General features: G+C 37.2%; 1 protein-coding gene across 2 annotated transcripts in view; it reads left to right on the forward strand.

The window, feature by feature from the left end:
* Nucleotides 1-14,118, forward strand: part of astn2 (astrotactin 2) — a 675,040-nt gene that overhangs the window by 364,021 nt on the left and 296,901 nt on the right. For both annotated transcript variants that reach the window (XM_002935205.4, XM_031891225.1), the window contains one exon: nucleotides 2,091-2,228. In XM_002935205.4, coding sequence (XP_002935251.2) covers nucleotides 2,091-2,228 — 138 coding nt within the window. The remainder of the gene's footprint in view (nucleotides 1-2,090; nucleotides 2,229-14,118) is intronic.

Genomic DNA, 14,118 nt, shown 5'->3' on the forward strand with positions numbered 1-14,118 from the left:
GTATTTCCTCAGTTGAAACTATCTAATGCAACTGATACATATGTCAGTTTTGCCATGCATTTGTGCTCATCTCCTGCAAATTATTTTATTCTGTATAAGAACAAGCTGTTGCGGAACATAAATGGTTACATTTTTTAATGGTAAATAAAGTATTTATATACCAAGCAAGTATAGGCCAAAACCATCCCAAATATGTGCACATTGACAGGATGCCTGTCCCACCAAGAGGGGGGGGGGGGGGGCATAAACCTAAGGTACTCACTGTTGAATACAATAATCAGTCAGTAAACACTACATGCTGTAAGATTTAAAGATAACAGTTGTAGTTTTTTTTATTCATTTTGTATTAATATTATTGTACACATACAGATGGGTGAAACATTAATGAGGCTTGTGCTATAAATCACCCCAAGCCATTTCTTATTAAATCAAATACTGCATAAGCCCATTTTACTTTAGCTTTTGTTGTTCCATTAGTATAAGAGGAGGATGATTCTAATTCAGGTTCTCAGCTAATACAACTCTCCTGGCCTCTGCTTATGTACTCAACATTATTTTTATTTCACTTTTGTAAACAGAAAGACTGCGGTATCTGGTTTCATTGCAAGCACAAACATTGCCCAGACTGCTACCATCAAAATGGTATTATTAACCATTCGGAAGGTTACATTTGTAATTGTTCTTTGCTTATAGTTGACCATTTCTGACACATTGCTTGTGTACACAACATTCTCTCTCTTAGACTTTATGAATTAAACAGATTTATCCGTCAATATCCCCTGATAATGATCATTACTTGGTCATTTAGTTTATTAAAGCTTTTCCCTTGAGTGATCCAGTTGCATTAGGAAATTGTTATCTGGACACTTTCGGCACTAAATATTTATCCAAAGCTAAATAATCATGTATCATTGCTTTTGCTTTTAACTGGATCCTCTATCTGATTGACCTGGAGCATTTATTATACTTGTATAATGAATGTTCAAGGTAACCAAACATAATCCCTTTTAAAACTGTCATTGGAAAGAGTAAAAACAAGGAAACAAGATGATGTCTGATTAAAAACTTAAACCATTTGAGTAGTTCAATTAGTGTGTGTTTGTATATGCACTGAGCATAGATGTTATATACAGTCATTTTGTAAATCCTTATAAGAAAAAGAAATACAGAGCAAGGATTAATAAAATAGTTTATAATGAGGGACTTTAGGAAACATGATTTGTTTGGCCCATATGAGCTAACTGTATTCAAGAATTATGTATATCTTACATTTAAATCTAATTTTGTGAAGTTTGTTGCACATCGTACCTTTATAATAGTAAACTGTAGTATGGTATACAGTAGATATAGTGCCAGGACATACCTAAAACCCATAAAAAATTTTATCTCCCAAGAAACCAAGAGAAAATGATGGATCTTTAGGGAGTGTTGGAAGGTTCAGAAAGAAAGGGGAGAGTCTGATTAAATTGGGAGCCAGTGAAGGGAAACAGCTGCTGTGGACCATGAAGATATATGGATGAGTCTAGTTGGCAGCATTTAGAACAGGCTGAAATTGTAAAAGGTCTGTGGTTCTTTACAGAGATTATACATCATTCACAGCTGTCTCTGCTCCACTGGAACTTGCAGTCTAAAGTTTCTCACACACAGTTGTCAGTTTTAGCAGGGACCAATTAACATGCCTGTATGTATGGGAGAAATCTGGGATAAAAAGGGAAACTCAGGCAAACATGGGGGGGAATATACATACTGCTTGCAGACAGTACCCTCTGGGATCCAGTACTGCACTGTGCTACATGAAACAGCAGATTTTTAAAAAATATTTATCTGTTTCTGTTAATATATTATGTACAAAACACTATACATGGATAAAGCTTAATCTATTAATCTGATATATAGATATGTAACCCCTGGCAATTACTATTGTGTAAGTGTATTGTGCACACCAGGTATATTGATATTATTTTCTATATCTGTATGTTAATGGGAGGTACATGTAAAGACATCACCTGGTATATGATGTTATGATGATCTAGATATACCGAACTAGATATACTATCCAGTTGCATTCAGTTGTACTTTATCTGTTGCAGGTCTACATACAGTCTGGGACAGGGCATATGGCTTCCTGTCAGTAAAAGCTTTGTAGTACCCCCAGTGGAGCTGTCCATTAATCCCCTAGCAAGCTGCAATACAGATGTCCTTGTGACTGAAGACCCTGCTGATGTACGGTATGAACCTCTGAAATACTATTTAGATATAGCAGAAGTAAGTGACCATTTGTCTAAAGCTTAATCAAGCAAACGTCATCAGAGCTGATGCCTTAATTTCTTTCATTAGTAAGAGGGTAATGTCTGCTTCACAAATCCAAATAATGTTGTGTGTTGCTGTTTCTAATTCACCCAATAGTTTAGGTCATTGACTTCATTAATCTATTTTCTACCATCCCTGGAGAGGAACATACAATATTCATGATACTTTAGCCAAGATAATTCTTATGTAGCAATCAAACTGTACTGAGTCTGAAAAACATAATTTTCTTCTTTGCTGCTCCCAGCGTAAATTGTAGGCATCTGTCTTCAGAGAGGTAAGAGCTAATCTAATCACTAAGTAGTCAGAGACAGTGACACAAAAACATAAAAGTGTTAAAAGAAGCTATTAAGTGATTTTTTGCTCTGGTATGAGCAATCAGCATAAAAACATAAGTCTTGTGAAATCAGATGCAAAAATGCTAAGCAATTGCAGATGATGATCAATTTGGCACAAAGGCAGTCTGTGCCTGTTCTAATGATTAGGTGTGAAGTAAATTGGTGCCTACCACTTATTGGTCTGCCTATGAACTCTCACATGCCTAGGGAGGTCATCAGGTAACAGGCCTGACTAACAGTCACGTCACTGATGATGATTGTACTATACATTTGAATAAACTGTAGTTTAAAGGAGAAGGAAAGCCATTTTGGCATTTTATTGTCTATGGATTACTCACAATAGCGCAAGCTAGAACACTATATTTATTCTGAGGAATGCTTTACCATACCTGAGTAATCAGCCATAGAAGCTCCCTCTGTTTGTTTAAGATAGCAGCTGCCATTTTAGCTTGGTCTAACTTTACTTCCCTGTTTGCACGCTGCTCCTGCAACAGCTCTAAACTCAGATTATACAGCGAAGATGGCAGGGGAAGAGCGGAGAGATGGGAGGGAGAGGAGGAGAAGAGATAAGGAGAGGGGCAAAGTGAGCAGACTCCTGTCCTGAAGGATTATTCTGAGAGCAGGAAGTCTAACACAGAAAATCATATATAGAAAGAAATGTGGTGTTTCTTTTCACAGAGGAGCAGTTCTTTAAGTGTTTATGGCTGTATTTACATAGACCTTTCCGACAAATATTACTTTAATCAACTACTAGACATTTATAAAAAGAGCTAGCAAAAGACAGGCACTGCCCTTTTGCAATGGTTTTTATTTTCTTGCTCATCTATGCATATTTACAAAGGCAAGTATTATAAATGGGAAATGCAGCCCACTCCTCCAAGAAACTTCCATAACTTTGGACACCAAAACCAGCAAGTGACAGGGAAAGGCATAGACATCCAAGATGGCAAGTTGGCTTGATAGCTTCTGTATCGTTTTGTCCTAAACTTTCCCCCTTTAACTAATATTTCTTTTATACCATTTACCCCAGCCATTATTTCTACATCAGAAGATTTCTGATGGATAGTCTGGTTTTTTTTCTTTTATTTTCCATATATCATTTATTTTCTCTGTGGTAACACTATTTAAGTGCTGAGCCCATGTGTTTCATTGCCTTTTTTCCTTCCATCAGTAAGTTTAGAGAAATACTTTAGAGATAATTTGGTGAACTCAAGTAGCAGGTTATATAACGGTACAAATTCTACAGGTTTGTTTCTTGATAATCATGGAGAGAGCAGATCATTCTCATCATGGAGGTTATGCAGTTGTTTCCACTGCATCTCTCCCTGCCTGAATGTACCAGTGGGTGATTATTGATTGAACTTGTTATATTACTTGTGCACACTGAACATAAGAAAAAGAAATCAACAAAGCCTTATTTTTTTTAAAGGCTAAACATGCAATTAAAGAAGTCAAGCTTCTCTGGGCTTTAATATCTGCACACAACTGTAATGCATATCTCTTCTCTTACTATTGAGTTTTGCAGCATAAAATGAATGCTACAGTCAGTGTGTGCGTCTTCTACTGTTTACTCAATTACTGGAATTTACTGCCGTCATTGATTAACTTTATTAAACTCTTCGGATGAAACATTATCGTTTTGGTTATGAAAATGGATCCTGTGTGTAGCAGAGCCAAAAATTACAAACTTTTGAATTGTGTGGTGTGAGAATTAATGGATTATTCCGGAATTTGAGAGCAGAAACAGAATAAAAGAGAAGATAAACATCATGAATACTAACAGGGTTCTAGTTTGGAAAGTACTCTATGCTTAGGCATTTGGGAATCTAAAGTGAAACAGGAACTATGTGTGAAGAATATTATAGGCGATTGCACATGATATAAAAGATTGGGCTGAGAGATTGAGGTATTACAGAGTAACTAATAAGAAGAAGGAGAAAGAAGAAGTATAGAATCTCTTCACATTCTTCCTTTCTAACTCCTGTGTGCTTTTGCCTCTACCTTATCTTATTTTATCATTCATTTGTTGGATGTTTCTTAGCATAGTAACATAATATAGTTATTTAGGCTGAAAAAAGTCACTTGTTTATCAACATAAACCTTTTAATGTTAATGTAACTGCTAAACTGGTGATTTAGAGTAAGGTGAAAAGACTCATCTGATGCTTCTCCAGTTTGCCTCACAGGAAATTCCCTCCTGACAAGTGATGAGCAAATCTGTCCCGTTTCACTTCGCCAAAATATTTGCGAATCTTTAAATGTTGCAAAAATTTTTTGACAATATGTTTGATGCGCGACAATATGTTTGACACAACAATTCTTTTGATGGGAGAAACAATTCTTTTATTGGGAAACAATTCGTTTTGATGCGAAAGACATTTCTTTTGATAAGAGAGACAATTCTTTTGACGCTCGCGACAATACGTTTGACGTCTGACAATTCTTTTGACACGCGACAATTCTTTTGATGCAGGCAACAATTTTTGGACGCGCAGCGAATTTTTCCACAGCGAATTTTGTTGCCCATTTTGCAAAAAAAATCTGCCAATGGTGATCCATGTATGGCAATTTTTTTTGCCCATCACTACTTCTGACTCCAAGGTGACAATCAGACCATTCCTTCCATCAGATTTTCTCTAAGAGATCATTTCTGTAGCCATTTTATTACCTGCTAAGAAAATCCATTCATCCCCTGCTTAAAGCTATCGAATATATCTGCCCGTACAACTATTTCAGGAAGAGAATCCTACAACTTCACTCTCTCACTGTAGAAAACCTTTCCACAGTGACTCCTGTATTGCAGTGTATTGTGAATGGGCTTTAAGCCAGCTGTGTCTGGAGCTGTCACTGGTGCTGAAAAGTCAACATTTAATATTAGGATTTGTGCAAGTCAGCAGATCCTAGTAGCTCTGCTATTATGGAGGCAAATGTTGGACTATTTCTTATCTCGCTCCTCTTGTTGCGTAAGCCATAGTTATAGAAACCAATTTTGTGTGATACATGAAAAACCCCTCAGAGTAATAAGTTATACAAATGTATTACGGTATATTACTCTTTAAACTGGGTGTCACTGAAGCTGTTACAAAGCTTTAGCTCCCAGCTTCTCTCTATTGCCAGCTTATCTAGCAGTGCTTTATGATTAAGGCACATCTTTCTTATATAACCAACTCTAGCCATAAAATCTATACCCAGATCCAAATAAGATAGAAAAATGCAAACAAGATAGGAAATAATAAACATGTGCTTTACCACAAACTACCAAAAAATACATTCAGTTATTTGACTTTGCTTTTGCCTTTTGAACACATGTATCACCTAGTGAAAATACTAATTGCTGTATAGACTATTGATCACTCACATTCATTTAACCTTGTATTTGATTCTGTCTGTGATCTAGACCTAGGTTTGAGAGTGTAATAGAAAGCCTGGGCTAATAAGTTTTTTTTCTCTCTTAACTATTTTGGAAATTGGAATGATTAATTAATGGCCTCCAGGTTTGAGTTTTTTGGACCTGTTAGTTCTTAACACTGTAAAAAAAAGTCAGTTAATTTATGTCCTTAGCGTTTGTTTTATCTCAGTACTTTTTTCCTACAAGCAGGTAAGATTTGGTATGGATTCTATTAGTAAGAATAGTAGGAATATGAATGTCAGGATATAAGAACACCTCAAACCTAAAAAGACCTGAGAATTCTGGGGATGGAACTAAACTGACATTTTCTAGGTGAGAACTTTAATGAGAAAGAGCTGCAAGTAGCAGTAGATATACTGTGTTTAGTAGATAATGGTGAAATAAGATGTATTACAGTAACAAAGTACAAATGACTTGTCTTTACAAAAGGGTCTTAGGCAGATGATGGCAGGTAGTCTGACTTGGATAATGGACTCAGGTATGTATAATGTTAACAATTATGGATGGATTTTAAAGGAACACTAGGTTATACAAACTCCCAAATGTGGAGGAGATCAAAGTAAAATAAAAGCTAGAGGCCATAAGATCTCTGAAACAAAAGGGAACATTTGCAGCCAAAAGCACATTTCACTCCTACGCTTTTCCTTGCAGTAACTTGTGCGCTGTGCAGGGCCAAAACCTACGCAGCCCTGCTGGCTACTTCTTCCCCACCCATTTATGTGAGGGGATAGAGGTGAGGAAGTGAGGAGCAGGCAGTTAGAGGTGGGGGCCCCTCTGTTAGGGGTACAGAGTAGGTATGTGCCTAGAGCCCCCCCCCCCATTGGGCCCTAGGTATGTGTATCTTGTGCCTACACCTAGTTCCAGTCTTGGCTGCACATTAAACCTCTTTTATTAAAGGTACTTGTGCCAAAATGTGCTCCTTGCACGTCCATATAACTGCCCTGACACTCCTTCCTGCCTTATGATCCAAATGGAGCACTGCCGTGCCATTCGACACAGGGGAACCCTGAAGCTACCACCTCCTCCTCACCCCTCACACACCCAACACCAATTGATACCAGATGAACTTCCACATAATTGTGTCCAATCTACAATGAAATGTGAGTGCAGTTGCTTCAGTTTGGCAAATTGCATGCAACTGCTTTAAGTGATTGCAATAACAGAGGAATTTCAGCAAAAAAATGCTGCATTGTGGGGGGAAAACACTTTACTTGCTTCACTTGTAGACATAAATAAGCCTTAAGTGGGTCTATACCCATAAAATTATTTAGTTTAGCAAAAATCTAAGGCAGGATCATGAAATTATACAAATATATCACTGCACAAATGTTCTCAGTTTCTGATATATTATTATGCTCCAGTAATTACCCATAAAATGGTTCTATTGTTTTCACCTCTCCTACCAAACATTTTGGTTTAAATCCTTCCTAATTAAAGGATTTCTTGGTTTGCAACAGAATTCTCCTGTGCTGTAAAGCAGCATCTGCAAACTCTGCTTTTGATTGAGTGCTGTAGGCCTAAAAGAGAGAGATTTTTTAATTGTCACAGATCCATGCAATGTTTCCTAATGAGCAAGTAAATCTTGTAACATCTACCCAATCAACTATCAGGGAATATAAATGACTGCTGGTCATGGCAACCCCTTGTAGAGTCTAAAGTGGGCTGTTTTATTTACAGCAAAACAAATTATTTATTCAGTGATATATCAACCTTCCTAATAATCTCATGCAAATGATAGATCTGTAGCTAATTTGGTTATAAACAAGCATACCATATATAATATATATATATATTTAACCCCCCTTTTTTGCTATAGTTTATACAGGAGCAGTGGCATAGGCGGATTTTAATGAAGGTTTGGGGAGGCTAAGCCTCCCCAAACCATAGTCCTTTGTAAATGTACTCTAACTTGCCTGCAGTTCTGTGCTGTACAAGGTTCTAGTAATCAAACGTGAGGGAGACAGCAAGGGCACTGCTAGTCTTCCGAGGAAAGGGTGCAATGGAGAAGTGTAGATATGCAAGTGTAAGACAGTAGTAATCAAGTGTTGCTGCCTCAAGAGTTCAGTCTTCTTTGGCTCCTAGGCTTAGGCTCCACTGCTCTTTCCTGCCCTACTACAGAGTGTAAGTACCCACCCAGCAGAGAGTGGGGGCACACAGATCTAGAATCTCTGTGCTGGGAAACTGAAGCAAGAAGTAAAGGTATGGAATGTCATTTAATTAAAAATAATCACCCTGCTACTCATTGTAGCTGCATTGCTTTGGATAGGATGTTTGTTGTACATGGGAAGTGTTTGCTTTGCAAGGGTATGCATAGCCGTATGTACCAACTTTGGATTTCTATAAAACCTAATAATGGAGAGACAAGTCTGGGGCCTAGACAATAAGTCTTTTGTGGCTGTAAGAGTTAATCTAGCAAAGACATCATAGGAAAAGGATGGCAGTAATATGAATTCTACTGGGGTTTATAACTGGAGGGGTTATTGTTGGCAGCTTAAAAAGTTTTGGAACTGCTGTAAATGAAGATGTCATAAGGGCTGTGTTGCACTGCTGCTACTATTGCTTCAGTACTTGTAAAGTTATCAACATTCAAGTGTCTGACAAAAATCCCCCAAAAAGTTGTCTACTGTGTCAGCTGTCATTGCATATAAATATTAAACATCATTCGGAGTAGAACCAAAAATATTAAGGAGAGTATAGATTTTTTAGCCTCCCTAAACAAAATAATCACCATCCGCCTATGAGCAGTGGCCAGCTCCATGTTGTAGCTCCCACCCTTCCCAGCTACAGTCAGGTGATCCCAGTGGAGCCAATAAAAGGGCAAACATATGGGGGTTTTAACCTTGAAAGCAAGAAAGTTGCAGGTAAAACTTAGTCCCTTTGCTAAATGTATATTGAAGCAGTAGAATTCTTAATAAATCGCTTAAGTCAGTGTAGGACTGGCCAGAAGGGATGACTTTGACATAGTTGGCCAGCTTGAATGTACATTCTGAGTATGTCTCTCTGCTTAATCTGCTTACACATTGTAGTGTAGTATTTGGTTCTGCTGGACAAGCATAATTCCTTCATACCCTCAAATTGGCAGTTAGATAGCCTTCTTAATGTATGCATTATATAACAATATGAACAAATTCTTACTAAAAAGTTCTTACTAAAAAGTCATCTGACCCTATTGGACCCTCACCATTAAGTTTCATCTTCTTCCAATCTGTGATGTCATAGGGGCGGGCAGATAATGTCAAGAGTGGAATATTGACATCAGTGGGTGGCACTATGAGATGGTCTGTGGTGATTGGTCCAAATCTGGGACTACTCTGTCAGATACAGTATTTATTTAGGTTTCAGAACACTGAAACGCGGTTTGTTTCTAAAACAACAGCCCATGTGAAAACTGCTCTTGTCCAGTCAAAAATTGGACAGGTGGTAACCCTAAGTAATTTCTGCAAATTGATTAAGGTATGCTAAACAGTGGACAAACCGGCTAGTTGTAGCCCCAGGTGCACGCTGACCCCTCAGCCCGGGTAAAACAGTATCCAAGGCTTGATAAAGGGCTGGGTTGAAGCTCGAAACGTTGCCTTGTGCACTTGAGTAAAAGTCACTTTTTCAACATAACCGGACTGCTGCTGTTTTTCATTTTTACCTAAGTAATTCCTGCATTACCAACTCCCAGTATGCAATTTTATAAACTGGAAACCATTTTTAATATTAAAACCATTTCATATGTGAAATGTGTAATTTCCGAAAATGTGCCCTGTTCATGTTATCTGGCAATTTATTCTGCAACTAAGTTTAACTATTCTTTCCCCTAATGTTCCATTAATAACCTGGTTGAACTGATCATGTCTATAATAAGCATGCTTGTTGCTACTATGTGCATTACTTCAATTATCCGTAATTAATCTCATACATCATTTCATTTCATGCCCACTGCATATGATTTAACAACATATTTTCTAATTATTTAAAAATGGATCAACAATGATCCCTAAGAATCCTTGTTATCAGCTCTGGTTCAATATACAGGCAAGGGATAATATTATCAGAAACCCACCCAGAGAGCTCCAAGGTAAGGGACTGCCATTTTTCATATGTCCTGTTGTTTCCTACTGTATTTGAGCAAACACCGTAATAAAACTGGACCTTGTGTGTGGTGATAACTGAGAAAGCATAAATGTATGTTGGTTGCAAAATGATTCTATTAGTTTTTTTAACATATATTTAGCATCTTTAAGATATGAAAAGCCAAATAACAGAATAAGGTTTATCCAGAAAACTTATTTCAGATATTAGATCCCGTACATGTATTCTATTTGTAACATTAATCTAATCAATTACACACTTTTCTACCAAGTAAAAAAATGCTTTATTCTTTTTTCTCAGTTTGTCATTTTAAAGGAATACTGTCATAAGAAAATACGTTTTTTTCAAAACCCCTTAGTTAATATAGCTTCTCCAGCAGAATCCTGCATCATGTTTTTCAAAAACACTGTTTTTTATATTTAATTTTGACATTTCACATGGGGCTAGCCATATTTTTCGTTTCCCAGAGTGCCACAGCCATGTGACTTGTGCTCTGATAAACTTCAGTCACACTTTACTGCTGCGCTGCAAGTTGGGGTGATATCACACTCCTTCCAGCAGCCGATCAGCAGAACAATGGGAAGGGAGCAAGATGGCAGCTCCCAGTAGGTATCAGAATAGCACTTAATAGTAAGAAATCCAAGTCCGGCTTGGGACTCCTCCAGTTTCATGGGAGTAGGAGAAACAATAGGTTACCTGAAAGCAGTTCTAATGTGTAGCACTGGCTCCTTCTGAAAGCTCAGACTCAGACTCAATGCACTGAGATGGCGCCTACACACCAATATTACAGCTAAAAAAATACATTTGTTGGTTCAACAATAAAATTTCAAATGGCAGAGTTAATTATTTGCTATGTAAACAGTGTAACTGAAATAAAAATTATACCAAAAAATCAGGACAGTATCCCTTTAAAGAAAAGTGCATGTTCTGTTACTGTAAGGATGATCATGTAAATGTACAGGCTACACTGATTTTTTTCAATATATAAACGGTCTGTTGACTCATTTGACTTTTTTCCAAGAAGACTTCCCTGTGCTGCTCTCATCCAGTAAAATTCCATCCTTTATACTGTCATACAGATTTGCACCTTTTTATCAGCTATGTTTCTTGCATGTTTGATGAGCTTGAGTTTTCCTTTATGTTCAAAAGCCGCATTTACAGTAATAGACTTTGATAAGCTATTCCCACAGGAGTATTACCTTCAAGGTAAATCACCATCTAGTATTTGATTATCCATTCAATTCTTTGAGGGGTTTCATATCAGCATACATATATATAATTATCCTACAATTAGTATTTCTAATGGCATATATAGGATAAATAGAGACAATTTAAATGTCCATTACTTATTTAGATTTTTTTTTATTTAATTTTGAAATTTCACATGGACAAACTCCATAGATTTCAAATCAAAATATAATTCGGCTGCTTGTGATATGTTGCACTTTGCTACTATACAACACAGTCAGCATTGTTCCCAAGCAGGTGTGTCCCTAGGGCCAACCTTACTTACTGATTTGTGGGAAATGTGACCGTTTTATACAGGCTGCTTTTATTGCATTCATTTTGTGCTAAAATAGCTTTCAACTCTTGCCTGACAATTATGATGCCCAATCCATTCAGTGTCAGCCGGGCTTGGAAAACCTTATTGAATGATAATACCTTTAGTTCTTTTGGGACATCTCTGGTTGAACAATCAATGTAATTTTATCATTCACACAATCCAGTTGTTGAGCCTACAAGCCATAAGTCTGGAAAAAACAGTAATAGGTCCTTTCGAGGCCAGTTCAAAAGACATGGGAAAGCTACTGATCTTGTTTACATGATTATAGGTTTATATTGCACAAGATACTTGGGAACTCTGAGGTCTGTCACTGAGACCAGTGGCATAACTAGATTGTACCAGGCTCCACAGCAAAATCTTTATACTAATTTCCCCCTCCAATTCTTCAATATCAAAGTCTGTTTGATACACTTAAGCAGGGCCGGATTTGAAAATAGGGTGCCCCGAGGCTACCCCCTTTCACCGCCCTCCCACCTCACCCCGGCACACCCGTAATAAAGTTTCTGTGCGTCCGGTCCCCATTGCTCCATATGAGCAAAATTACAATGCGGCTAGTTGGCATGCCGCCCCTACATTTCTGCTGCCCTAGGCCTGGGCCTCGCCACAAATCTGGGCCGGCACTTGAGGACAGATTGATTGCTTGAGCCTTCTGTAATTTCTAACAAAGAAAAACCTAGAAGACAACACCTAGAAGAAAACACCTAGAAGCTGCCAACGTTTTTCTCCTTGCCAAAAGCCTCTTCAAAGGAATTTACGGAAATTGCTGAGCCTTTTCCCCTCAAAATCCAGCATAAAATAGCAAACTCAAGCGGGGTTTCCTTTAGTTCTAGCTGAAAGGCTTGAGTAATTAAATATCTGGCCCTTAACAAAATGCATTCAAAACCTACACTTTCAGACAGGTAGACCATTAGGTCAAACTGCTCATCCAAAAACTGAAAACTATAAAAATTAACTAAGAAATTTGCTTAGAAGAGTATTCTGAGCAAGTTTACTTTCCTATTACATTTGATTTTGCATCCCCTTAGTAGTGCACGTGGCACTATTTTCACTTTTTTTTGTAATTCCTTAAGCACCAAAATTATGATAATTGTACAAGCTCCTTGAGAATATTATTTTTTTCCCTGAAAACATGTGCCAGAAGACCATATGTATGTGACTTACTTCACTGAGCAACTGATGAGCTATCAAATTGGATTTCTGATGGTTTTTCTGGCAACACCAGGCTGCAGATTCTGCAGGTAGTTAATCCCTACTGGTCCATGTGGGAGGTCACAGTCTGACAGCAAATGGCATCGCCTCCCTTTTCATCAGGATTCCAGTGTAATACAGTTGTAGTAGTCACCAAAGTGGATCAGTGCATTTTGGTCATTAAGGTGTATGTGAGCAAATCCCACTTTATCCAATTGACTGCTTGAAAATGAATTATGGGGCTTCATGTGTATGTGTGTGTCTAGCTTAACACTTAACTGGAAAAGTTAGTAATAGCTAAAACAAGCAAGAGTGTCTTACTGTGCAGCCGCATTCCCATTTATTATTTGTGCCAAATATATGTTTTTAAAAATGCCATAGCAGACTGGTGACCATTAGAATGCTTTGTATTGTACTTTGAATGGTTAAAGCTCTTTGTAACATAATGTACATAGATATTGTAGTAATTTAGATTTAAAAAAAAATCATTTTGTTGTATTTTGTACTCAGAACTGCTTTATAATTGATAATATAGACAAATATACACATTTACACCTACCACAGTAACTCAAATGGAGGAAGCAGTGCCAGATACATAAGGGGAAAGGGTCCTCATGAATTAATAAGTTTTCTTCTCTGTTTTGCTGTTTGAAGTAATGCTTCACTGTACTAAATAATGTCTACATATATGACTGTAACTGTTCATTTGTGTAGATAGTTCCACTGGTAACAGCAAGGAAGCTATTTTCAGCAATTATGCAATGAAAGCTTAGATAACCCATCTATGACCAAGCTCTTAAAGAGCTTATGTTTTTATTTCCTTTTTTTTCTATAATAATAATAAAGTACCATGTATTTGGTGTCAACTAAACTACATAGATGCATATTGGTTATAAAACAATCTTATTATTATCAATAAACTATATATATGTGTGTGTATATTTGTGTGTAAGTGATGCACACCAGGAACAATAGTCACAAGCGATGATCAAATCTGTCCTGTTTCGCTTTTGCCAAAAATTCGTTAAACACTAGGAAAATTAGTGAAACGGCAAAAAAATTCACTGAAACACATTTGTTGTGAGAATTTTTTGTCGCACATGTCTTTTTTGGTTGCGCAGGTCTTTTTTTTTGCCACAAATACTTACTGTAGATTTTAGTATCACAATAGCATTTTAGTTTCACAGTAGCAAAATTCAGATGTTTATTTGGGTCCACCCATTGACTTTGTGTGCC

The sequence above is a fragment of the Xenopus tropicalis genome, chromosome 8 (assembly GCF_000004195.4).
Source record: "Xenopus tropicalis strain Nigerian chromosome 8, UCB_Xtro_10.0, whole genome shotgun sequence".
Lineage (NCBI taxonomy): Eukaryota > Metazoa > Chordata > Amphibia > Anura > Pipidae > Xenopus > Xenopus tropicalis.